General features: G+C 38.3%; 1 protein-coding gene across 8 annotated transcripts in view; it reads left to right on the top strand.

Moving 5' to 3' along the window:
* Positions 1 to 27,859, top strand: part of PPA2 (inorganic pyrophosphatase 2) — an 85,240-nt gene that overhangs the window by 32,336 nt on the left and 25,045 nt on the right. For 7 of the 8 annotated variants that reach the window (XR_013996237.1, XM_081095803.1, XM_081095804.1 and 4 more), the window contains 2 exons: positions 2,108 to 2,194; positions 8,145 to 8,271. Coding sequence is in view for 7 of the 8 variants with exons in the window: in XM_081095803.1 (XP_080951929.1) it covers positions 2,108 to 2,194; positions 8,145 to 8,271 (214 nt within the window). In the remaining variant the exon portion in view is untranslated. The remainder of the gene's footprint in view (positions 1 to 2,107; positions 2,195 to 8,144; positions 8,272 to 27,859) is intronic. The other variant, XM_081095805.1, reaches the window with a different exon arrangement.

Below are 27,859 nucleotides of genomic sequence, written 5' to 3'. Positions count from 1 at the left end.
TAAATTAATGTTTATAAAAAGTAGAAATTAGGTCATTTGTTTATGGGAAAGGATAAATAGCTTCCTTGTACATATTAAGACAGAATGAGCCTGTTAATATGGAAGCCAGCTCCTGGTCCCATTTACATTTTTTTCTAAATATGTTTTTATTGATATTAGAGAGAGAGAGGAACATCAATGTGAGAGAAACATCGATTGGTTGCCTCCTGTACATACCCTAACTGGGGATTGAACCTGCAACCTGGGCATGTGCCCTGATTGGGAATCAAACTGGTAACCTTTCAGTGCATGGAATGATGTTTAGTCAACTAAGCCACACTGGCCAGGACTCCATTTGCATTTTTGGTCTCATCTCCAACTTCCCCTCATCCTTCTCCTCCTGCTCCATCAGTGCCACAGTGACCATCTCACAATCCTCTGGTACATCAGGCATGCTCCTGCCTCAGGCCTGCACATTCACTCTTTCCTAGATGTGCACCTGGCCTGCCCCTTACATGATTGCTCAGGAGTCATCTTCCTGATGTCTGCCCTGCACATCCTTTACAGCTTTAACTCTGCCTCCTGTACTCTCATTCCATCTTCCATACTTTATTTCTTTCCCTTTTTCATAACACCTACCAACTTCTATGCTATGTAATTTAGTTATTTGTGTTTATTGTTAATTCTTCCAGCTAGAATGCAGACTTCATGAAGGATTCTATCTGTTTTTTTCACTGATGTCTCCCAACTACCCAGCTTAGTGCTTGGAGTAGAGTAGGTAATCAATAAATATTTGTGGAATGAATAAATTAATGCATTGTGTCAGCTGCATTTGTTTCATAGATGTGTGTGGGTTTTTGCTATTCTCTTAGGATTTGTCTTGTAACAGCATGATTTTGTTCAAGCAGTTACCAAGCCAACCGTGCTTGCAAGAACGTTTAAGCAGCAGAACACTGTGTAAGTAGCAGTCTCTCCACTTAGCCTGTGATTCATCAGAGTGCCATCATTATTTCAGACCGTCAGCTGTCTAGCTGTTTTACCTCCTACCTTCTTCCACACTAGCAATAGTGCCTTCCTCAGACCTGAGTTTGGCCTGGACAAAAGTCATCTTTGTCTTCCCCCGATCTTTCTGAATGAATACTTAGAGGACCCATCTGTATGATGTTCAAGGACTAGAATCACTAAATTCAAGATTTCTTCCATCTTAATATATGATTGTTGTGTTTATTATTTTGACCTTTATTATAAATTTGGTTCCTTGACCCCAGGTGTCATGTAGTACCACTTAGTAGCTTTGTAACCTGGGACCAGCGACCACATTGTTCTAGGTCTATTTGTTCACCTCTGTCATCCTACCACCTACCCCACAAGGTGATTGAGAATTTTGAATAAGTTCGTCAAAGCCAAGTGCTTAGCCCGATAGTGAGTTCTCAGTCATGTTGTCTCGATGATGACACTGTTGCCTGCTGATGTTAGCTGCTAATAGTGACACTGCTGGTAGAGGCTCTGGCTCCCAGTTGAAGCTGGTAAAGAACAGGTAACTGAGGAGGTCCTGCTTCCTTTGACTTGGTGACAAGAATCCTGCTTAATCAGGAAGGAGTTTTCAAGAAGCACCTACATGTACAGCTCTGTACAGGGCAGTGATGTTCTAAAGAGACCTAAGGACCAGAGCACGGTGATTGTATTGGCTAATATTCATAGATGGTTTTCAAACACAGAAAGGCAGGCCCAGTGCTGGCTCCTTGTCAGAGGAGCAGTGAGCGATGGCAGCAGCGGTTCGGGCAGTCAGTGGGAACATCCGCGCTGAAACTCTAAACGCGAACATGGATTGAGACACTGACAGAACTTGGAAGAAGGTTATGTTTGGAAATACCACCCACTTTCAGATGTGATTATACAAACAAACGAAAGACCGGGGGGAGGAAATACTATAAATAGGCTTTAAGTATTATTGTGCTTGAGGATGTACTGGCATGTTCGCATCGAGCCTGTGTAATTTCTGAGAATTTTCCTTTGGACTGTGGCTGTCTATAAGACGTCATGACTGTGTGGAAAGGTTAAAGTACATTATAGTGAGTATTAACCTATTTTTCTGCTTCTCTCCCCCCCCCCCGCCCCCTTCTTTTAGACTTGGGAAGATCCCCACAGAAACGATAAGAGCACAGACTGCTGTGGAGATAATGATCCTATTGATGTCTGTGAAATAGGCTCAAAGGTTGGTTGTATAGACTGTTATTCTAATGGGGTCTGGTTTATTCATGCCATAAAATTTCAGTTCTCTTTGCAAGCCACCAGTTCTTCAGTTCTTCAAAGTTCTAGCCCTCGGTCGCTCTGGTATCAGTACCTTTTTGTATTTTTACTTCCTTCTCTTAAACTGGGCATTGGTACACTATAGCCCAGTGGCGGGTCAAATCTAGCTCACCACCTGTTTTTATAAATTACACAACTACACCCCCTCATTTATGCATTGTCTGAGGAATGGTAGCAGAGACCACATAACCTGCAAAGTCTAAAGTATTTACTGCCTGAGCTTTTACAGAAACATTTTGCTAAGTCCTGTCCTCGGCTTCCTTGCCCATTATCCAGACAGGAAATTCAAAACCGAGGAAAGCCACGGGCTCTCTTTGTGTGTGTGCCTGCTTCCAGGTTGCCAGGTCCTAGGGAAGCAAGACCTACAGTATCAAGGTTGCTGCTACCCATAGAATTCTGTGAGTCCTCGGTCAGATCTTTTTTCTATTTTCTACTGCACTTATTGCTAATAATTGTTATTTATATAGACATTCAACTCCTTGCACTTTGTTCTCATTCCCAGCACAGTGTCTTGTCTTTCATCTTGTCGAGCTCAGAGAAACCAACAATGAGAATTCCCTCACCTTTCCCCCCTAGCCTGCCATACTACCTGTGCCTGCAAACATTGTTTCTCCCTTTTGTCTGGGACTGGGAGAGTTGCCTTTTCTTGTCCAAGTCCAGTGCTTCCCTTCTTGCCTCTGAGTGACAGTATTTTTCTATCGTTATTTTGTCCTGTATTTATAACTTATCTTTCTTTATTGTCTTCCTTCAATATGTCTCCTATCTTCTTTCCTTTCGCATGAAGGCTTGTAAAGAGTTTCCCACTTAATCTTCAAGCTATTTCAGAATTGTTTTCATCCTGCCATTATTTCATTGAAACTGCTCTCACGAAGGTCCCTGGTAATTCTTTTAGCCAATCCAAGAGGCTTATTTCATGTTGACATAAGAAATGTCCAAACTTATACGAATTTTGAGTTTATTTGAGCCAAACTGATGACAATGGATTGAGAAAATGCTCCAGAGAATGGCAGTTGTAAACCTGTTTTATACATTACAATTAAAAGAGATGTGAAGGAGTTACATGAAATTCATTGATGATAGATTAGGGAGGCAGGAGAAAGCAAAGCTAGGGGCTGGGGTGGATCTCTGGGATTGGATAAAAAGTAAAAGGGATAGACACACACTTCTTTTCTATTGGTGGGTATAGGATAGTTAATAGTCAACAATTAACAAGATAACAATAACAATGAGAAGTTCTGTGGTTTCTGCTTTGGTTCAGTGATTGTGCCCTGAAGGGTCTGGAAAAAAAGAAATTACTCTGACATTCCAAAGGTTTGCTATGGCAGATGTTAAAAGACAATAGACCGGCTCATTTAAGGTAAAGATTGACCTTTGTCAAGGAAGATACCAGCCTAGTACAAGAGACTACTCACCAAGACTTGATTTTGCTTAGGAAGCTTTTATTTCAGACCATCCTGTGGTGTCACTTTAGGTCTTCGAGTTTGTCAGGCCTGCCATGCGGGCCTCCCCTGAGCTTGTCCGTTTTAATGTGTGGCCCCTTTTTCGTCCACACGTCTAACTTGTTACTGTTAACCTTGTCTTTCTTCCTGAGACAGTCTCTTCACTTTACTTTGATTGTGTCATAATCGCTTGGATAGTGTCTAATTCTGGTTCCTTATTGGTTTCTTTTGCAAGCTCCTTTTCTTCTGCCTGTTCCTTAAGGATTGGTTAGCTTGAGGGTTGAGTCCCTGTCCCAGCTAGGAACTCCCTTGGCGGTCCCATCCCAAGCACTCCTAGTTTTGCTCTCAAATTAGTATCTCCAGCTCAGACCTGTATAGTCAGCTGCCTGCTTCTGCCCTTGGGATGTCTCCCACACATCTCAGACTCACTGTGTCCAAACAGTTCATTCTTCCCTCCTCTCCCGTAACTCCTCTCAGTATTTTTAGTCCCCCAAATTGAGGAGTCATCCTTGCTCATTCTTTGCTTTCCTTCATCCGTTAGTCATGAAATATAAATTCTGTATTCCAGATAGCCTTTAACTCTACTTCTTTTTATTCTCACTGCAGCTAGCTTTGTCAAGTCCCCTATTTTTTCTCAATTATTCCTGCTAGTGACCAGTTTCCTCTCTGAGCCTTCTTTTCCTACCATCATTTATTCCAGACGCCTGCTGCTCTGCTCTTCTTTAGCACCTGGCTTCCTCTCCTGGCACTTCCCGTTTGCAGACCACCCTCCAGCTGCACCCATCTTTCACTTCCTGTAGTGCATCTGCTCTCCCTGATGTTCAGGCCTTTGCACAAACTATTCCCTCTATATAGAATGGAACCTCTTTCCTTCTTCACTTTGTTACTCCCCCCACCCCCCACACCTTTTCTTCTTTTCACCTCCCCTGCTCATCCTTCAGATCTCAGCTAAAATATGCATCCTCTGCCCTAACTGATTTGGCTCAGTGGATAGAGCATCAGCCTGCGGACTGAAGGGTCCCAGGTTCGGTTCGATTCCGGTCAAGGGCATATACCTTGGTTGTGGGCACATCCCCAGTAGGGGGTGTGCAGGAGGCAGCTGATTGAGGTTTCTCTCTCTTTGATGTTTCTAATTCTCTATCCCTCTTCCTTCCACTCTGTAAAAAAATCAATAAAATATATTTAAAAAAAAATGCATCCTCTTAGAAGCCTTCCTTTATTGCCCTCTACCCCCCAACTAAAATACTTGGTTATGTACTCCCTTAGTACTAACTGTGGTCTTTTGTTTGTTTAATTGCCTCCTCAATGAGGTGAGAGCTAGCTCTGTGAGGATGGGACTCAGCATAGCAGTGTACAGCACAGTACTTGGCAGGTAGCATACGCGTAAGTTAAGAAATACCACACTGAACTTTTACTTGAATCTTATTCTTCTAATTAAGGTTAAATTAGTTATCTCTGGTAACGTCTATTGGCAATTTTAGGCTTCTAGATTATTGTTTAGGAAACAGTTTCCTCTGATTCTTTTTCACTATATTTACCATAATTACTTTGTTTCTCTCGTTTTCTTTTTCTTCTTCCTCATTCTCTTTTCGTATTCCTCCTCTCTTTTCCTCCTCGTCTTCCTCATCCTCTCAGATTTCTCTTTCTTCTTTTGCTTCTTCTCCTTATGTTCTTCCACTTTTTTTTTTTCTCCTCTTCTCCAAATCCTCTCTGCCCCCCTCCATTTTCTTCTCTCTCTGTCTTACTCCTTTCTTGCAGGAGAGATTTCCATCCAACTTGTGTTTCTGGTTTTATGTACAGGTAGGGACAAAGGGGCTAGAGTTCCTGTGTGTGTGTGTGTCTCTATGGTTTCTGTATCTCCAGCAGAACTAAAGCAGATTGTTAGCTTTCTTTAAAAAGTAAGCTATACTTTAGGAATTTATCTTTCAGACATTTACTCCCCAGAGGAGTAATAAAGTGTGTCTAAAATTAATAGATTTGAAGGAAGGAAGAATGTATTTTAATGAGTGCTTCTTATGTTTCAGACCCTATGCTATGTACTTTAGTCACTTTCACATGTCCTATTTCCTGATAAGTGAGAGTTAATAAATTAAATAACATTACATTGATGGAATGTTTTATGTATTAGAAAACTCTTATTCTGAGGGCATAATCCCTGGGGCCATCCAATTCATAGCAAGTGCAAATTATGTTAATTTAAATTCTTATGCAGATATTAAGTGGGTGTTTAAAGATGAAGTAGAAGTACCTTATTTTCACTTACAATTTTTAAATTTTATGTAAAAATGTGCAAATGAGCATGCGATTATTGAGATTAGTAACTGAGAGAACTCATATGAAAATGATTTGACTCAGTAACAGTAATTTGTTATTGACAAAACAAAGGAATCACTTTAAGAAAACTTGATGTAGAGGTTTTTTTAATAAACCTGCCAAAGTTTCTAAATATGCAGAATAAAATTAAAGGTTTCAAATATACATGAGTGGTTTTTAATAAGGCATATGTAATTAATCTTGAAAGCATACTTTTACATTTTACTTGGAAAGCTTAGTATATGTAGGTGTTTGATACATCATTACTGAAAAACATTGACTTGTTATTTTTTGTGGAAATGTAGTATTGATTATAAATGTCCAAATGAATTTATACTTCTGGTTTAATGTTGACATTTTGGGTGGATAATTCTATTACAGGGGACTGTTCTGCAGTATTCCTGGCCTCTTCCCACTAGGTGCTAGTAGTACCTTCCCAGTTGATAGCCAAAAACATCTCCAGACATTGCCAGATGTCCTCTAGGGGGCAAAATTGCCCATGGTTCAGAACCAGTTATCTAGCTTGTCACTTCGTTAAACAATGTAGCCAGCCTTTTCTTTTTTAAAAAAATATATTTTATTGATTTTTTACAGAGAGGAAGGGAGAGGGATAGAGAGTCAGAAACATCGATGAGAGAGAAACATCAATCAGCTGCCTCCTGCACACCCCCCACTGGGGATGTGCCCACAACCAAGGTACATGCCACTGACTGGAATCGAACCTGGGACCCTTCAGTCGCAGGCGGACGCTCCATCCACTGAACCAAACCAGTTAGGGCTGTAGCCAGCCTTTTCATTGATGATTATGTGATACTAGAGGCCCGATGCACGAAATTTGTGTAAGGGGCTCAGCCCTCGCAGCCCTGGCTGCCTTGGCCCTTGCAGCCCTGGCTTTGTCCTGAAGGTCGTCCGGAAGGTCATCCACTGTTTGGCCATCCAGTCTAATTAGCATATTACACTTTTATTATTATAGATGATAATTTTGAACAGGTCTTCTGGTGTGAGGTGCATAGGTCTCCCAACAAGATCAAAACCTTTGAGAACAGGGATCCTTTCTTTCTGTGTATAGATGTAGTATCTGATATGGTGCTGGGTACTGAATGGAGTCTAAACATGTAAGAGTCTGGTTAATATATTTGTGAATATTCCCCCCAAAATGAGATTTCAGTTCAGTTTATGCAGTCTCACCAATCTGTTATGTAAACTAATTACAACTTCATACAGATTTATATTAAGATTTAGATTTATTTTGCAAATGTTCTAAAAGGATTTATTTGACTTTATGGTTTAAGGTCTAGTGTTTTTCTCTCAAATAATTTCAAGACACAAAAGTGACCTTCTTTTGCATACCTTAAGGTGCTTTCCAAATGTAAAGCTGCATTTTGAATCATGAAGGAATTCTGAAACGTGTTCAAATTTCAGCTTTCAATGAAATTCTATGGCTGACTAAACCTTTAAAAAGAAAAGGATATAGGAAGAATGCATGCATATAAACGTGGCATAGACAATTTAACGGAACCACTGAAATAAATTTTTTTTAGCATATGAAACATCTGCTTAAACATCATGCTATTTCTTGGTTTCTCTTTAAACCTTTTAAAAACACTCTACTAAGACTGTTTCGTCTGTATCTTTAAAGTACTAATAGTTCTTTCATTGTCATCCATTATAGTCTTAAGGTTATAGTCTAACATGTTAAAAATTTACTTTTCAATAGTAACTGAAAAATGTGCTTTGCAAAAAAGGTACTGTGAAACAATTTAAAAGGATTCTCAGGTCTCTCTTCACCTCCAAGTAGCAGAAGTCAGGATTATAGTATGTAATGATATACATGGGTTTATTCTCTGCTTAGTGTGAGTTTCTAGGCTTAGTACATTAAATTTCAAGATCTATAAATAACTTCAATTTCTAAAAGGGAATCCAGATACTTACTTTTAAGAGGCATTTCATAAAAGGCTTTGTGACTGTTTTTACATTATTTTAAATTATTAAACCTTTATTAAATTTTAGTTTATAGTGCTTTTCATCTTTCATGAGTTTTTATGAGATATGAGTAAACTTCTCTAAAGCTTTGCAAATGCTCAGTTTCTTTTCTCTTCAAAGGTTCTTTCTCGTGGAGAGGTTATTTGTGTGAAGATCCTTGGGATTTTGGCTCTTATCGATCAGGGTGAAACAGATTGGAAATTAATTGCTATCAATGTGAAAGATCCAGAAGCCTCAAAGTTTCATGGTAAGTCTATAGCTTTGCAGAAACAGAAATAAGTCAGGAATTCTTAGAATTTAAAAGGGACTTATGTAAAACACACTGTAGGTATTTGGGAGTTAAATTTATATGTTTTGTTTTTTATTTATTCTCCATTGAATTTAAAGAGCATTCGACTGTGATTGTGTCTGAGTTGTATCCTACTGCTAGGAGGAACAAGAGAGAAAAAAGGATGTAGACAGACAAATGATACTTCACACTAAGAAAGTACATTCCGTGGGTTCCCTTCCTACTGTCTTCCTTTCCTCCCTGCGGTTTTTTTTTTTTTCTTAAATCTCTCTTTTGTTCCTTTGAGTAATGGGGAAAACTGCTTATCAAGGACACAAGTTGTTTCTACACCTGGTTTTTGTTCTGCCCTGTACAAATGAAGGGAAAGATAACTGCCCTCTGACAAAATTTTGATGTCCCTGAAATTTGAGTTCCAGAAATTGCTTGCTGTGCTGAAGAACTGACTTTCTTTGGAGTCAGACTTCAGTTTAAGTTATGGCTGTGCTGCTTTCTGTCTGAGTGACTGGGTAGATCATTCAGCCTTTCCGAATTTCAGTTCGCTCATCTGTGGAGATAAATGCAACTACTTGTGAGGTTGTTAACAGAGATGATTTACTTAAAACACCTGGCTGTCACATACAGGGGTCGACTATACGCCACTATTATTATTCTTTGACCCCTTTTTTCCACTATTTTTCTAGCCTTTTTGCTTTCAGTTTCATCCTCATTTAAGATCCTGGTTTCTTCTAGACTTCACCTCTTATCTCAGCTGGAAACTTTATTCTTTCTGATTTGACTGAAACTCAATATTTATATGTTAACTTCCCTTAACTTATGTGCAATTAAAACCTTTTTTTGCATGTGGAACAGCAAAAAGAAATTTTATGTTATTCTTGCATATAATTGAGAAAGGAAGGGATCTGATAGGGTGATTTCATGTAACCTCAGGGTCAAAACTAAAACATGGAACTACAATTCGGCCAGTGTGGCTTAGTGGTTGAGCATTGACCTATGATCCAGGAGGTTATGATTTGATTTCTGGTCAGAGCAAATGTCCAGATTTCGGGCTCGGTCCCCAGGATCAATGAATCACTCTCATCATTGATGTTTCTATCTCTCTCTCTCCCTTCCTTTTTCTGAAACCAGTGAAAACATAAAAAGAAACAAACAACAACAAAAACATGGAACTACACTTAAAATAGGAGACATGAGTTTATAAACATATGTATTTTGTCTGTCTCATTATTTTACCCTGATTTCTTTATTATCATGTTTCTTATACTAGTACATGCATATGTAAGAATAGTGAATAAATGTCCAGATTAAAAATATTTTAATACATTAACTGCTCCTCAAATGATAACTGATAATCAAATGGTGCAACGTCTTCCAAAACAAATCAGTTGTGAAGTGGCACACTGAAGTCATGAAAAACTACTAAAGGATGTTGCTTTAAACTGGAGATCTGAGAACCTGAATGAAACAAGTCTTTAGGTGGAATAAACTAGCTCATTAGCATAGTACAGTTGGAGATGTGATTTAACATTTTTGTTTTGTTTTGTTTTTCGTTAATCCTCACCCAAGGATATTTTTCCATTGATTTTTAGGGAGAGTGGGAGAGAGAGGAAAAGACAGAGAGAAACATTGATGTGAGAGAAACACATCGATTGGTTGAGCCCAACCAGGGCCCAGGCCGGGGTGGAGCCTGCAACCAACGTACATGCCCTTGACCAGAATCAAACCTGGGACCCTTTGATTCGCAGGCTGATGCTCTATCCACTGAGCCAAACCGGCTAGGGCTAACATCTTTTTAATTTTTTTTTTTTTTTTTTTATTTCAGAGAGGAAGCGGGGCGGGGGGCGGGATATCAATGATGAGATATCAATGATGAGAGAGAATTATTGATTGGCTGCTTCCTGCATGCCCCATACCGGGAATCAAACCATGACTTTCTGTTTCATAGGTCGACACTCAACCATTGAGCAACACTGGCTGGGTGATTTAACATTTTAAACTCCCTAGCATGTGCCAAAGCATTGGTGCCTGTTTTAGTACATATTATCATTTCATTTTTGTTAAATTTATCAGGGTAACATTGGTTAGTAAGATCATACAGGTTTCAAGTGTACAGTTCTATGATACATATATGTAAATTGCATTGTATGCCCACCACCCAAAGTCAGATCTTCTTCCGTTACCATATATTTGATGCCCTTTACCCTTTGGTGCTCAAAGGATTTAAATAACTTGTCCAAGTTGTAAATGTAGTAAGTAGGAAAATGATGATTTGAACTTATCTCTGTTTGATTATGAAGTCCATTGTCCAGTACTATACAGAGCAATTTATACATGACTGTAGTTGTTTGTAGTATTTCTAACTAGTGGTATTGAAATCAGATTACGTAGGCTAACTACCTTACTCCTTGAGTGCCCTATGGCCTAGATTTGAGCTCTCTTTCACTTTACTCCTGTTTGTACCCAGAGTGGAGATGACTGCATTTAGTCATTGTCTAAATTCTTTTTGTGTATTCTTGTACAAAAAGACAAGCAGAAATGCTGAAGCTTATTTAGTTTGAGATGAAAACTGGAATAAGTAAAACAAGTGATTTTGAAAGGAAAAGACTCTTTTTTATTCTAATAAAAGGCAACACATGTATTATCTTAATCATGAAAAATACAATTCTCCATACATTTTTAAAATCCTAAAATTAAAAGATGAGAATTATTGGCATATTTTGCTCTGATATGGTATGTTGACATTGTGTCTGTTGTTTATTTCCAGAATGAGTAAGGTATGGGAAGGGAGGGAAATAATTTACTTTAAGGATATTTGCATATTGTTTGCTCTGGGTAGTATTTTTAATACTCTCATATATCTAGGTTTTGTAAAATAAATTCTGTATGTATGTGGTTTCTTTTTACTTCTCATTTCTTTTATCTTCACGTTATTATAATACACTAGAGCAGTGAGTCAGCATTTTGAAAAACCCTAACTTAACTCTGGTGCCGTGTCACATATAGAAATTTTTTTGATATTTGCAATCATAGTAAAACAAAGATTTATAATTTTGATATTTATTTTATATATTTACAAAGAAAAATCAACCAAAAAAATGAGTTCACGTGTCACATCCGACACACGTGTCATAGGTTCGCCATCACTGCACTAGAGGCCTGGTGCATGAAATTCGTGCGGGGGGGGGGGGGGTGTCCTTCAGCCTGGCCTGCACCCTCTCTAACTGCCCTCCCCTGCCAGCCTGGTTGTCCCCAACTCTCCTCCCCTGCTGGCCTGGTTGCCCCCAACTTCCCTCCCTGCAGGCCTGATCACTCACAATTGCCCTCCCCTGCCGGCCATTTTGTGGTGGCCATCTTGTGACGACGTGAGGGCGTCACGTGAGGGCACGAGGACCACTGAGGCTTTTATTAGTATAGATTCCTCATATCTTTATTCATTTTCTTTTGTCCTTTACTTAAGTGACCCAAGGAAGAAATAGATGTAGGCACAAATTGAAAGGCTGAAGAAATTTTGGTATAATTTTTTTAAAAAAAATCATAAGTCGTAGAATTCTAGGTGATCCTATGTAGCAGCTTTTGTTTTTAATTTAAACACAAGTTTTGTTTTATATTTATATCTCTCAAACATCATACAGCTGTTCTCTCAACTATTGCAGACAACAGAGTTTCTGTTGTCCTGCTGCTTAAGGAAGGAAGTGTTAGTGGACAGAAATTATCCTAATCTTATTTTTCTTTTTTCACTCTTTAGCCTGCTGTGTTGTCTGTGTTTTCATTAGCACCTGCCAAAGGGGAATTAGAGAGGATGAGAGCTGAGTGATGCTCAGTAATTAGAGGCTTGAAAGCTTCCTAAATATGTGAAGGAATTTTTTAAAGTTTAAAAAAAAAGCCAGTTATGATTTGATTACAGTGTTTAATAACATTTTTGATTCATAATAGTTACTTCTTCCAAAGGTATCTGTCTTATAATTCATGGGAAGCTTACGTATTATAAGCGCATGGCTTATTTTATATGATGTTACAGGTTTATAATAGAACCTTGATCAGGGTGATAAGCCTCAGAAACAAATAAAGGAACCAGTGTTATGCTTATGCCTTTTACAACACCTTATGATCCTATATAATAAAGAGCTGATATGCTAATTTGACCAGACAGTAGAACGACCTTCTGGATGACCTTTCAGAATGACCAATGGGCAGGGCTGCAGGGGCTGAGCCCCTTGCATGAATTTTGTGCATTGGGCCTCTAGTTTTGTTATAAAGGAAAATATGTATATTTGGGTTCATTGATTAAATAAATATTAGCTAATAGGTAGTAAATTTTGGTGCCATTCTCTACTATATATCTTTGAAAATTAATCAACTATATTTATTATTAAGTCAAGCAACTTTGAAAATTTTTTATGTTTCCTGCCCACATTTACTTTCTAAAATCACAAACACAGGATTTTTAATGACATTTTTTAATCATAAAAATAATCATAATACTTGGAAATAAAAACTTAGAATAATAAAAAAGTTATATAAAATGAAAACTAATGTTCTCCTTCCACTTCCCACCCTCAGTCTCACTGCTCATATCGTCACCCTGTGATTTCAGTTCTCTTGAATGTTTGCTTCCTTTCTGTAAACAGTGTACTTACACTTCTATTTCTTAATTTGTGTCTTTTCCCTCTTGACTCAAGTTGCTGCTTTGGACGATTAGGAAATTAACTTTATACATTTCTCAATTTTGTTGCCATATTTCTTCTTTGTTATCTTAATTCTAAATATTACACTTTGAGCTACATTTGTTGCTTCATTAATTTAAAACAGTTACTGGAAGCTGCCCAGGATGGAACTAGGACGTTGAGGTTTCTGTACTTCTCTGCCCCTTACCACCTAGCTTCACTTAGCAACACTGTTAGTTCTACAGCGTCAAAATGAATAAAGTTTGAGGTTCTGTTCTTTACCTATAACTGTTTTTTTATGTTTTGACTCCTGAATCTGAAACTTGGAAAGCACTGAATTGCATTTATAGGATTTATGTGAATATTATTCATATAGTTTATCATACCATGTATTGAATGAGCAGTGTTGGATAGGCTGTTCTGTTGATCCCTTTGCACAGCTATTTGGGTTTTTTTTTCATTGCCCGCCTAGCTTATTAGTTGTACTCTTTCTTAGATTCTTTCATGTCCTCCATTTTGGTTTTTTTTTTCATTGTTGGCTGTACATTTTCCAGAAAATGCATTGGAGATTATTTTAATTGGTACATATTAGAATGTCATGTGTGTGTGTGTGTGTGGTCACCTTCTACTTAAATAACTTTAAAATATCTAACACAGTAACTTTAAATTACTGTGCAGGAATTGAAATTTCTATCACAAAGGAGTGAGTGATTTTATAATAGTTTAAACATTTGTCATCTGTAGATCAACAGGAGGAATTATTAAAAACCTGTAGGAAAGTGTAGCTATCTGGAAATTTTTTTAAAAAGTCTGTAGTTTTCTGATGATGTCTGTAATACAGAAATTTATAAAGAATTTAAAAAAATTATTTTCTATACATTTTTGTTTAGACATTTAAAAATTTCTTCTTATTCATTTCCAGTACCTTGAGAAATAGCTGTTTTGTTTTTTGACATGGTCAGTACCTACTTTTTTTAAACAAATCTGTTTTTATTTATGGACAGATGTCTTCGGTGTGTATACTATATTAATTTAGACACATTTAAAGTATGATTTTGCTAGGAAGTTTTAGGGTTGTTTTATTTGTTATGAAATAACTTCTTTGTTCCCAGGGAACATATGTGCAAACTTTGGGAGACTGTAATATCCTGTAATCATAGTTCCAGTTTTTAACTTTGACATGACTGAACTAACATTACCAATTGCATCAGAGAACGTGTTTCAGTTAGAAAGAAACTGGTTGCTGGCTGTATTTCTTTAATTTCTACATTATTATTTAAATCTTGAAGTTTTACCTTTTAAAACTGGAGTAGCCACTGTGAAAATCTAAAAAAGCAAGTCAAAATAACATTTGAAAACAAATTCCCATACTCCCTGATAGAAAATTGATCACTTTGCCTGCCTCATTAACACTTGAGAGCACTACAACCATTTGATGCACTGTAATTAGGTTCTAGGCTCTCGTGTTTCAATAGTGCCATAATGGCCTGAAAGAGATATTAGTAAGACTCCTGGGCACCCAAATTGTTACTAGAGAATGCTTTGGCCATTAGGAATAATAGCACTTAGTTATGAAATAAACAAGTTCACAGCTTTTTAAGAAGATCAGAGTGCTAGGGGATGTGTAATCTCTCTCTCCGTTAAATTAACCACCTTTTGTAATGTAGAGCTCCATATATTCACCAGACAGATGTCTGAGCCTCTTTATAGAACTGCCAGTGATGCCTAAGACTGGGGAGTAGTGTCATGAGAAGGTTTGGGCCTAGGGGTTACTTCAATGTGCAGAGCAATAAAGATTTGTTTGGTGACTTTAAATAAATGAAAACTGTTGTCTGTTGTCCTGTAATAACTTGCTTTTGTAGTTTAAAAAATGAAAAATTAAAAAATAAATTGAGATTAGAACAGTTATATTGATACAGATACATTTTGGGATGAATAAATTACATTAATAATAGGGAATTATTTTAAGCAAGGTAGTTGGGAATTTTTCAAAGGCCAGCATTGCACTTACTCTAAAATTGTCAGAATCTATATGTATTTTATATACAGTAGTTCACCTTATCTGAGGGGGACACAGTCCAAGACGTCCAGTGGGTGCCTGATACTATGGATAGTATCGAACGCTATGGACACTGTTTTTCCCTCTACAAATGTATTCATGATAAACTTTATAACTTAGGCTCAATAACAATAATATTAAGATTAACAATAATAATATTAGAATAGAACAACTATAACAATCCTATATAATAAAGAGGTAATATGCAAATTGACTGTCATGCCCTCGCACAAGATGGCCGCCTCCATGTGGTCACAAGATGGCCAGCAGGGGAGGGCAGTTGGGGGTGATTGGGCTGGCAAGGGAGCAGTTAGGCGTCTATCAGGCTGGCAAGGGAGTGGTTAGGAGGTGATCAGGCAGACAGGGGAGTGGTTAGGAGGTGATCAGGCAGGCAGGCAGGCGAGTGGTTGGGAGTCAGCAGTCCCCAATTGTGAGAGGGATCCCACAGGGTCAGGCCTGAACTGGCAGTCAGATATCCCCTGAGGGGTCCCAGATTAGAGAGGGTGCAGGCTGGGCTGAGGGACCAAACCCCCCCCCCCCCAAGTGCACGAATTTTGTGCACGGAGCCTCTAGTATATTATAATAGAAATTATGTGAATATGGTCACTTGTTTCAGAGTATCCTTGCTGAAGTCTTCATATAGACTCAATGCTTTCTGGAGTAGCATGTAGCCATCGGTGGGAGCACATTTTCTGTTTATGTTTTCCATCCACAAATTTAATATCTTTTTTCTTTTTTTTTGGTAATTCTCACCTGAGGATATTTTTTCCATTGATATTTAGAAAGAGTGGAAGAAGGGAGGGAGGGGGAGAGAAACATTGATATGAAAGAAAGACATCAATTGGTTGGCTCCGGAACATGTCCCAATGGGTCAGGGATTGAATTTGTAACCCAGTATGTTCCCTAGACAGGGAATCAAACCAGTGACCCTTTGGTTTGTGGGCCAACACTCTAACCATTGGGTACACCTTTTCTATCTTAACCAAGCACTTACCACACACTGGTTATAACTTTTGCTGTTTGAAGTACAATAGCAAAAGCACAAATTTCTTTTTCACAGTTTTACAGATAGAAGATTCATTCTTACTGTAGATGTTTCACCCTCAGCATACATTTCTTTTCTTTTTCATGAAGTTGAGAATTTTTACCTTTTTACTTAATGGAAATATTTTACGGCTTTTCTTTGGTTGCCAGCAACACTACTTTTTTTTTCTTTATTGATTAAGGTATTACGTATATGCCCTTATTCCCCCATTGCCCCCCCCCCATCTCCTCACTCATTCCCTCACCCCCCTGCTGTCTGTGTCCATTGGTTATGCTTATATGCATGCATACAAGTCCTTTGGTTGATCTCCCCCCTTATTCCCACCCTCTCCTGCCTTCCCTCTGAGGTTTGATGGTCTGATCGATGCTTCTCTGTCTCTGGATCTGTTTTTTGTTATCAGTTTACGCAACGCTACTCTTTCACTATGGGGCCATTATTAAGTAGAATAAGGGTTACCCAAGTACTGCAATACCACAACAATCGATCTGATAACTGAAATGGCTACTGCTGGACTAACAGGCAGGGAACATATACAGAGTAGATAGGCCGGACAATGGTGTGATTCACGTCCTGGGCAGGATAGTGGGAGAGGGCCCAAGATCCCATCACGCTAAGAATAGTGCGCAATTTAAAACTTATGAATTGGTCAGGCAGCATGGCTCAGTGGTTGAGTGTCGACCTATGAACCAGGAGGTCACAGTTTGACTCCCCGTCAGGGCACATGCCCAGGTTGCAAGTTCGATCCCGAGTGTGAGGCATGCAGGAGGTAGCTGATTAATGATTCTCACCCTCTTCTCCCTCTCCCTCTCCCTTCCTCTCTGAAATCAATAAAAATATATGTAAAAAATAAAATTTATGAATTGCTTATTTCTGGAATTTTCCGTTTAATATTTTTGGACCATGATTGATTTTGGGTAACAGAAACCCCAGAAAATGAAACCATCCACAGGGGTGTATATTGTCTTTCAAGGCAGGAATATACATGTGGAAACTGAATCTCTTTGGCTTAAATTTTCACTTGCTAAGTTAAAATTTTTAGTGTCCATGCAATTATTATTTTAAAAAAATAACCAAATTATGTGGTGTTTAATTTTCTTACTTCATAAAACACAATTTAATACTGTCATAAAAAAGAAGTATTAGTATAGTAATCTTAAGGGAAGATAGGTATGTTAACCTTTGTAACCTGAAAGAATGGAGCTAAGTTTGCTTTCCTGTGGGTGTACTCTGACAGAAAAGGGGCTGGCATGTCGTCACTGTCATGCTAAAAGCTGACGTTTCTGGAAGAATTACTGCGTGCCAAGGAACTCTGGCAAATATTTCCTTTGGAATAGCTGTTTAATGTGTACACAAGCTCAAGCTGGAGTTGCTAGTGTTCCCTTTTTCTGTCAGATTAAGAAACTGATGAACTGGGGGGTGTTGGTTAATAGCTTGTGTAAAATCATGCAGAGAGCGCTTAGAATCCAGTTGGGGTCTCCAGCTATATTTATGGCCTGGAACAGTGTTGCTTTCTGGGAGTGCTGGCCATTTGCTCTTAAATAATTGAGGCATCAATGGGATAATTATGATGAAAGGCTCCTGTAAAAAGATGGCTCTTTTGATCTTCATTCCTTTCATTTCATTAATAGTTATACCTTAATAGGCATGAGTGTGTAGGGATGGGGTGTGGGAGGAGGCAGTTGAGGAGGAGGGACAAATTGAGTAAAATGTACTATAATTAAGACTAGAAGTAGATTTCTGGGACTCTTTTGTCTCTGTTTTAAACCTTGACCTCTTTCAATGCATTTTAGGCTTCAGTCATATTTCTATGATGTGGTAAAGAGTAGGGGAGATCTAAAATCCTCTCAGGTGTTTGTTAGTTATCTGACCTTGGAAAAATCATATGACCTCTCAAAGCTTTAGCATCTCTAAAGTTGATCCTCTAATCAGTAAATGTTCCCAAGGGTTTTTCCCATCTCTGAATTTTGGTTGTTTTAGGAAATATTTTTAATCCATTATTTTTAGTTATCTTCTAAAGTAGAAAGACCTACATTATTTTCAAAGTTAGTGATGAAGGTAAAAGTTTAAATTAAAGGGTCCTGAGATAGATTTCTTGGGGACTTTGGCACATTTTTAAGTTCTTTAGCGTCGCTGTTCAGTGCTGTAGTTGGAACTTCAGTGGCGGTCTGTCCCACCCAAAGCCTGAGCTGTAGCCACTGTATTATATGTTTCATATTAAAATTAGATTAGAAGAATATTTGAATTTCTGTTGTGCACAAGACATCTGGATGGTTTCCATTTTATTGTTCCTGTCTCATTTCTCATGAAATGATAATGAACATGCATATTTTTGAAAAAAATTTACCAAGTCTTTTCTGAGAAGTTTTTCTGATACAATACAAATAGGCCTCCATGTAGAATTACCTTAGTTGGTAATACTTTTTTTTTAAGTGTGTTAATTTCCATTATTTTTTAATGACATTAGTACATATTTTTAGTACAGGGATGGTAAGGGTATAATTTTGGGAAAGGAGAATGGAGAAAGAAAGGACAGCTGAAAGGAAGGAGACAGTTCATTAGTCTTGAACACAGGTATGCAGACCAGGGTGGGAAACAGGGAAACCTGTTAGAGATCCTGAGTAAGTACAGACGGTTCAAACACGTCCCCGAGCTGGAACCTCTAATCATGACAGAGAAAATACAGTGTGTTCTGGAAAGGAACTGCTGCTTCTTGTGAATGTTTATAAAATGTCATTAAAAACACATGTTCTTGCTTCCCACAGATTTTGTGTGGAGACCAGTGTGCCCATGAGTAGTTCTGTGAGAGCAGCATCTGTAGTATTGGAACAGAGTGTTGTGCATTTACATCACTTCCTGTGGTAAAATCCATAGGATTGAAAACTTATTTATTTATTTTTAATTTATTTCCCTCTTTGGACAAAATTTTAAGCATGAAGCCATTTCCTAGTATCTTTTCTTAAAAAATTAATAATATGGACAAAGAGATATGGCACTACATTTATGTTACTGGTTTTTATCTAAACATAAAAATGAAAAGTCAGCTGATTATATACTTTCCTCACGTTATGTCATGGTACATTGAAAATTATCCACATAAAAATGGCATTTTAATTTTTTCCTTCAGATTTTTTTCATGGAAGTACAGGTGGTTCTCAAGTTGGAAATGTATATAGTTTGATAAAATTCTGAAGTTGAGAACCATTCCACTAATCCGTCTTTTTTTTGCTTGTTGGAGGTTTAACCTTAGATCTAGGATAATTAATAACAATTTTGATATACATTCAGTTGGAAATGTAATCACCTAATCAAATGATGATGTGTGTGTTCCCCCCCAACCCTCCCAATACACACCTGCCTGAGATTTAAAGTTACTATATTGAGTTTATTCTGAACGGAAGAATAAAGGTATATTTTAAAAAAACAAACTATTCTAAAATCCTCTCTGGTGTTTGTTGTTTGACTTTGGGAAAGTCATATGACCTCTGGAAGCTTTAGTTTCTCCTCTAAAGTTGTCTCAGATTTAAAGCTACTGTATTTTTAAAAAAATATATTTCATTGATTTTTTTACAGAGAGGAAGGGAGAGGGATAGAGAGTCAGAACCATCAATGAGAGAGAAACACCCCTACTGGGGATGTGCTCGCAACCAAGGTACATGCCCTTGACCAGAATCAAATCTGGGACCCTTCAGTCCGCAGGCCAATGCCCCACTGAGCCAAACCAGTTAGGGCTAAAGCTACTGTATTGAGTTTATTCCCTTTAAAGCCTTGAGAAATTACTTAACCTGGTAGAGCCCTAATTTCCTAATTTACATACAGGAAATAAATAATACCTAATTTACAGGTTTTAATGCTTCAATGACATACTATTACTGAACATGAAAAAACTTTCCTGCCAGTCTGATAGGTGAAAAATGGTATCTAATTTTGTCTTTTTCTGCTTAATGCTAGGATAGAACATCATTTTCATTTATTGGCTATCTGTAACTTTCTTTCTCTGAATTGCCTAGACATATGGTTCCCATTTTTCTATTGAGTTGACATATTCTTTTGATATATGAGTATTACTTAGATATTTATTACTTAGATGCAAATATTTTCTCATCTGCAGAAAAACTTCTGGTTTAGATATTTTTATTTTTGATGTATTCCATTTTATTAATCATTTTTATGCATGACGTTAGCATTTTAATTTGTTTTAGCATTTATTATGATACTTAACAGAGTTATTAAAACATTCTTTCCTCATAGCCAAAGGCTATTTTAGTCCTTTTGATTCTTATTTAAGAATTTCTTCCCCCATATACAGAAAGATATTTTTCTTTTTCTCTTTTTTCTATTTTCTTTTTTATAATTGGGTCTTTAATTCATATGGAATTTATTTTAATTTTTTACATATATAATATTACCATTACTACTTAACAGAAAAATCTGTTCTCTTTCCACTGTTTAGGAATGCTCCTTTGTTATATATTGCATTCTTCTTCATGCAAATAGTCTGGTTTTGGATTCTGTTTGTCATCAATGATCTACTCCTGTGCCAGGGTCAAGTTATTTTAATTACTATAACCACATAATAAAACATACACAAGACAAATTCCCCTTTTGTTTTGCTTTTTTGAAATAGTTTTTTTTTTCACATATAGCTTTATTCTTCTGAGCAGATTTTTGAATCTAGTTGTCAAGGATTTCTGCTATCTTTAAAATATTAAATGTTCATATCAATGAATATTATCCTATATAACAAAAGGGTAATATGCAAACTGACCCTAACAGCAGAAAGACTGGGAATGACTGGTCTCTATGACACACACTGACCACCAGGGGGCAGACGCTCAATGCAGGAGCTGCCCCCTGGTGGTCAGTGTGCTCCCACAGGGGAAGCTCTGCTCAGCCACAAGCCAGGCTGAGGGCTGCCAATACAGCAGTGGTGGTGGGAGCCTCTCCCACCTCCTCAGCAGTGCTAAGGATGTCCGACTGCAGCTTAGGCCTGCTCCCCCCCTGGCAAGTAGACATCCCCCAAGGGCTGCTGGGCTGCCAGAGGGATGTCTGACTGCTAGCTTGGGCCCGATCCCCCAGGGAACGGGCCTAAGCCAGCAGGTGGACATCCTCTGAGGGGTCCCAGACTGCAAGAGGGCATAGGCCAGGCTGAGGGATCCCCCCGAGTGCACAAATTTTTGTGCACCAGGCCTCTAGTATATATATATTTCTACATCTATTCGTGCTTTCCTATATATCTTCTAGTAAAGTGCTATTGATTTAGTAATGGTCTTGTTACATGTTATGTTAGGTTTGTGTCTACGTATGTAATATGAATTGCTCCATTACAAAAGCTTTGTACATATTTCTGGCATATTATAGGTGCTAAATATGTATTTTTAAATTGATGAATAAATGAATGTGTACATATATGTGTTACTATTTTATTTACTTATTTTATAGTTAGTGATTTCAGAGAGGAAGGGAGAAAGAAATGGAAACATCAGTGATGAGAGAGAATTATTGATCAGCTGCCTCCTGCATGCCCCCTACTGGGGGCCAAGCACACAACCCAGGCATGTGCCCTGACCTGGATTGAACTGTGACCTCCTGGTTCATAGGTTGATGCTGAACCACTGAGCACACCGGCCAGGCTATCTGTATTATTGATAAGCACAAAATGAACATTTTGAGCAAAGTCTGAAAGTATCTTCAAAATAGGTCCATTTTCTCTTATTTTACAGGTAGAAAACATGTATATTAAAAATTTTGGCATTTTAATAATCACAGTAATATTTCAATAGAGTCAGTTGTACATTGCCAAAGACATATATATTCTTTGGTTTATGACTTCTTCCTCTTGCATAATGCTTTAGATTCATGCATAAGGTTGTGTCTAATTTGTGTAGTTTGTTTCATTTTATTGCTGAATAGAGTTTCATTATGTAGACATGCCATAGTTTGTTTATCCACCTGTTGATGGAAATTTGGATTTTCAATTTTGGGCTAATATGAATAGAGCGGCTATGCACATTCAAATACAAGCCTTTGTGTGAACATATGTTTTCATTTCTCTTGGGGAAATACCTAGGAAATGGGTTACTGGGTGAGATGGTAATTATATGCTTGATGTCATAAGAAACTGTCAAACTATTAAGTGGCTGAAGCATACATTTCATTACGTCCTAAAGATCTGTAATTTCCATCTCATGTCATTTCTCTTCAACTTGAAGACTTTAGCAATTTTGGAGTACGGTTCTACTGGTGATGAGTTTACTCTATTTTGATTGATCTGAAATTTTATTTTCTTGCCTTTGTTTTAAAAGTGTAGTTTTACCAGATATAGAATTGTGAATTATGGAGATTTTTGTGAAGGTGTTCCATATTCTTTTGGCCTCCATTGCTTCTGATGAGAAGTCAAATGTCAGCATATTGTTACCCAGTATATAATACACTAGAGGCCTGGTGCATGAAATTCGTGCACGGGGGAGTGTTAAGTGTGTGTCCCTCAGCCCAGCCTGCACCCTCACCAATCTAGGACCCCTCAAGGGATGTCTGACTGCCCACCGGGATCAGGCCTAAACAGGCAGTCGGACATCCCTCTCAAAGTCACCACTGGCTTTCAACTGCTCACCTGCCTGCCTGCCTACCTGATTGCCCCTAACCGCTTCTGCCTGCCAGCCTGATCATCCCCTAACCACTCCCTTGCCAGCCTGTTCGATGCCTATCTGCTCCCCTGCCAACCTGATCACCCCCAACTGACCTCCCCTGCCAGCCTGGTTGCCCCCAACTGCCCTCCCCTGCCAGCCTGGATCCTCCCAACTGCCCTCTCCTGCTGGCCTGATCACCCACAACTGCCCTCCCCTGCTGGCCATCTTGTGATGGCATGACCGAGTGAAGGTCAATTTACATATTACCTCTTTATTATATAGGATTGTTATTCTCAGACTGCTTTCAAAGCTTTTCTCCTTATTTTTGGATTTCAGCTATTTGTGTGTGTGTGTGTGTGTGTGTGTGTGTGTGTGTGTGTGTGTGTGTGATTTGCTAAGGTGTTCTTTATATTTATCCTGCTTAGGGTATAATGAACTTTGTGGATCTGTAAGTTCATGTGATTTTTGTCTTTCAATTTGTTTATGTGATGTATGTGATGTTTATTGACTTGCATCCCTGGAATAAATCCCACTTGAACATGGTATGTTATCTTTTTATATGTTGTGGTTGCTATTTGCTAATACTTGGTTGAGGATTTTAGCATCTATGTTCATCAAGGATATTGGCCTGTAATTCTCTTCCTTTGTTGTGTCTTTATCTGGTTTTGGAATTAGGATAATGCCTCATAAAAAGAGGTGGACGTGTTCCTTCCTCTTGGATTTGTTGGAATAGTTTCAGTATACATGTTAGTTCTTCTTTGAATGTTTGGTAAATCCTCCCTGTGAAGCCATCCAGGGCTTTTGTTTGCTGGGAGTTGTTTTTATTACTGCTTCTTTTTTATCAGTTGTTATTGGCCTATTCAGGTTTTCTGATTCTTCCTGAGTCATTTTTAGGATATTGTATTTTTCTAGGAATTTGTGCATTTCACCTACATTGTCCAGCTTGTTGGCATAAATAGTTGTTCCTAGTATTTTCTTACATTCTTTTGTATTTCTGTGGTGTCAGTTGTTTCTTCTTGGCCTTCATTTCTGATTTTATTTCAGTCCTCTCTCTTTGTTTCTTGATGAGTCTGGCTAATGATTCAGCAATCTTGTTTATCTTTTCAAAGAACTAGCTCTTGGTTTCATTGATCTTTTGTATTTTTTTTTAGTCTTTGTTTATTTCTGCTCTAATCTTTATTATTTCCTTCCTTCAACTTACTCTGGGCTTTTCTCGTTGTTCTGTTGACTTAATTTTGAGAGATAAAGCTTACCTCTGAGTATAACTTTGGCTGCATCCCATGGACAAGATTATAGGGAATGGAGGGATGGTAATTAATATTTGTTAAGATTAACCCTGCCCTATCTGATTTGGCTCAGTGGATAGACCGTCTGCCTGCAAACTGAGGGGTCCCAGGTTTGATTCTGGTCGGGACACAGGCCTGGTTTGCAGGCTCCATCCCCAGTGGGGAGCATGCAGGAGGCAGCCAATCAGTGATTCTCTCTCATCATTGATGTTTCTATCTTTCTCTCCCTCTCCCTCTTTGAAATCAATAGGAAAAAAACTTTAAAAAAAGAATTAACCCTTATTTTTAATTAGATGATGTTCATATTACCTTATTTAATTCTCACAACAACCTTCTTGTCCCTCATTTTATATTTGAAGAATCAGACAAAGTCATTTATTTTTCCACGATGATTCAATAGTATATGAGTGCCAGAACTGGAACCTGAATTTAGTGCTGTCTAATCCAAACAGGATGTTTGTCCAATGTACCTTGTTTCTTCTTTTAAAGGTTCTGAGCGTTCTTATTGTCATCATTTCCTGAATATTCTTAGTACCAAAAGTTATTTATTAAGCAAGAGTGTGTTTTTCCTTTTTTGTTTATTTAAAAATTTTTAAATTATATGTGTAGTTGGGTGGAGGGGGACTGGGTGTGTTTCTTTTTTGATGGGTAAGAGAGTTACTTAAAATGTTTATTGTTGATCTTTTGATTTACTGTATTATGATAACTGAATATGTTGTCATAATTTTCTCATACTTCTAATTTTTTAGTGTTTTCTTTGTTTTTAGTATATAATTATTTTTAAAGTTCATTGGTACTTTAATGTATCTCTAGATATAAAAGTTCTCATGCTTTAAATCTCTCTCTCTCTCTCTCCCCCCCTCCCTTCCTCTTTTTTCCCTCTCTCTCTCTCTACCCCCTTCCTCTCTAAAATTAATAAAAATAACGAATGAGATTAAAATGGAGAGCTCAGACTTGGTAAAACCAAATTAAACTTTAAAATTTGTTGTTTTATTTCATAATTGTTTCTGTTTTGCCTCTTTAGCTAGCATTTAGTAAAAAAAGAGTATAAAATTTCCAATGGATTTATTTAGAACTATGATTATTTTTACAAATCTTATACCTTTAATTTTACTATAAATATTCTCTTAAGGCAATTCCATATAATTTTTGTTAATTAAACTTTCAAATTTGAAAATAGACCTGTAGTAAGGTAAATGATGGCTGCATACTATTTGATAGAAATTATGATACCTTTTATGAAGCTTTTTATTGAAAAACGAGGGTGATAACATATCTGGGTGACTTTTTTTTCCCCCCTGTTTCTTAGATTACCCTACTGTTCTTATTTTTAACTTAGGTTGGGAGCCCATTTTTCCTCACTGAGCACTTGATCCTCTCTTTCCAGATGGCTGTCTAAATTTTTCGTGTTACTCTTTTTGTCGTGAATTAAGAGTATTTTTTATCTCTTATGGTGGATTCCTGACTAATTTGTCTAGTTTTATATCAGGCCATTTCTCTAAGATCATTATAGTCTTTCATCAGACTTGTCCTCACATAGTGGCATTCATTTTTAAGAAGTTCAATGTACTTATAGTTTATTTTTTCTTATAGTTTTTCTTCTGGAGCACATATGAGAAAAATCCCACATTTTTGTGGAATAGAAGCTTTCCTTCCCCATCAGGTGACTATTTTTACCGAATTTTACAGACTAGTCCCTTTTAGCTCTTTGATACTTTTAATTTTTATGTAAGTTCGATCCTAACTGGTTTTTGCTGGTTTTACTTTCCCCCTACTGATAAATCCCCTCAGGTGTGCTTTCTATAGATAGATAATCCCAAATTGACCATTTGTCACCACCGCTATACAGCTACATTTAGCCTCTTACTGGATTTCCTGCTTCCACTTCGTTTCCGCACAGCCTTTTCCCTACTTAGGAGATAGTGAGATCTTTAAAAACTTGTGCTCTTCTGCCCAGAGTCTCCACTGGTTTCCCATCTCAAAGGAAACAGGAGAGTCCTTGGTGTGGCCCTCAGAGTTTTCTGTGACTGGCCTGTGACCTGCTCTCTAGTCTCATCTACTAGCATCCTTTCATCACTGCTGTACACACAGGGCTTTCTTACACTTTCCTCAGATATTTTAAGCACACCCATACCTCAGAATATTGGCACTTACCATCTTCTGCCCAAGACGACCCTTTAGATATTTGAATGAGTTGCTTCCACATTTCATTCAGGAATTTGCTAAAATACATTTTATCAGAAGCTATCTCTGACTCCTCATGTTTCAAATCTTCTTCCCACCTGACTTGCAATGCAATCTACATGCATAATTGTAGATTTTTGTCTTTTTCTCATCTTTTAACTATTTTGATATCCAGGACTAATTTTGACAATAGATATTTTTAGCAACATGTTCTATTGAATTCTTTAAAAACATTCAAATTAATTGTATAGAATCACAATCACTATTTTGTACTGATAAAATCACTGCCTTACTACTATTTTATTAACTCTCACAATTATAATTAAGATGCAATTGGCAGAAATGTTTTGGGAATAAAGACAAGTGGTGTTTTTTAAAGCTGAAACTTAACTGGAGAAAGCAAAGCCTGGGTTTTATTTTAGACTAGAGGCCCGGTGCACGAAATTCGTGCAGCAGAGCAGGGTGAGGGGTTCCCTCAGCCCAGCTTTCTCCCTCTCTAATCCGGGACCCCTTGGGGGATGTCCAACTGTGGGATCGAGCCTAAACCGGCAGTTCGACATTCCTCTCGCAATCTGGGACTGCTGGCTCCTAACCGCTCACCTTCCTGCCTCCCTGCCTGGTAGCCCCTAACCACTCTGCCTGATTACCCCTAACCTCTCTGCTTGCCTGCCTGATCGCCCCAAACCATCTCTGCCTGCCTGCCTGATCACCCTTAAGTGGTCCCCTGCCAGCCTGATTGCCCCCAACTTCTCTTCCCTGCTGGCCTGATTGCCCCTAACAGCCCTCCTCTGCTGGCCTGGTTGCCCCCAACTGCCCTCCCCTGCCTGCCTGGTCACCCCCAACGGCCCTCCCCTGCCGGCCTAGTCACCCTCAACTGCCCTCACCTATCAGTTTGATTGCCCCTAACTGCCTCTGCCTTGGCCCCCACAACCATGTCTTTGTCTGGGAGGAAGTCAGATGTCCGGAAAATGGCTGGCCAGTCGACCCAGTATTATTAGCGTATTACCCTTTTATTAGTATAGATAGATTATTTAGGATAGAATTGCTTAAAGGGGGTGGGAGGTGGGGGGATGCGGGGAGCCTTTTTCAGGAGGAGGAGATGCTCTTGACAGACAAAAATACATAATCCTTCTATCTGGACTGATAGCCAGCCATCTGCACTATACTGCCAAACTGGTCATTAAAAAATTGAACCGCTTTCTTACACCTTACACCAGGGGTGGCAAACTTTTGGACTCGAGGGCCACAATGGGTTCTTAAACTGGACCGGAGGGCTGGAACAAAAGCATGGATGGAGTGTTTGTGTGAACTAATATAAATTCAAAGTAAACATCATTACATAAAAGGGTACGGTCTTTTTTTTTTTTAGTTTTATTCATTTCAAACGGGCCGGATCCGGCCCGCGGGCCGTAGTTTGCCCACGGCTGCCTTACATCAAACAGCTGTTGCCCTTAAAACCCCTCCTCAACCCTCACCTTAGGTTCTGCCTTTCCAGTTTACCCAGATTAGGTTCAGATTGGTTGGTTTCTATGCCAGTCAGCATCAAAAGCTTTGCCTCCTAGGCAGCCATTGGCTCCTTGCAGTTGACCTAGATTTGGTTCTGATTGGTTGGTTTCTATGCCAGTCAGCATCTCTGAGCCTATCTCCGGCGGCTGTGGATCAGGCACTGCCTCTCTCTCCAGGCC

This window comes from Myotis nattereri, assembly GCF_964212035.1.
Source record: "Myotis nattereri genome assembly, chromosome: 1".
NCBI classification, from domain to species: Eukaryota; Metazoa; Chordata; class Mammalia; order Chiroptera; family Vespertilionidae; genus Myotis; species Myotis nattereri.
The sequence above is the reverse complement of the archived record's forward strand: the minus strand, read 5'-3'. Positions and strand labels throughout refer to the sequence as shown.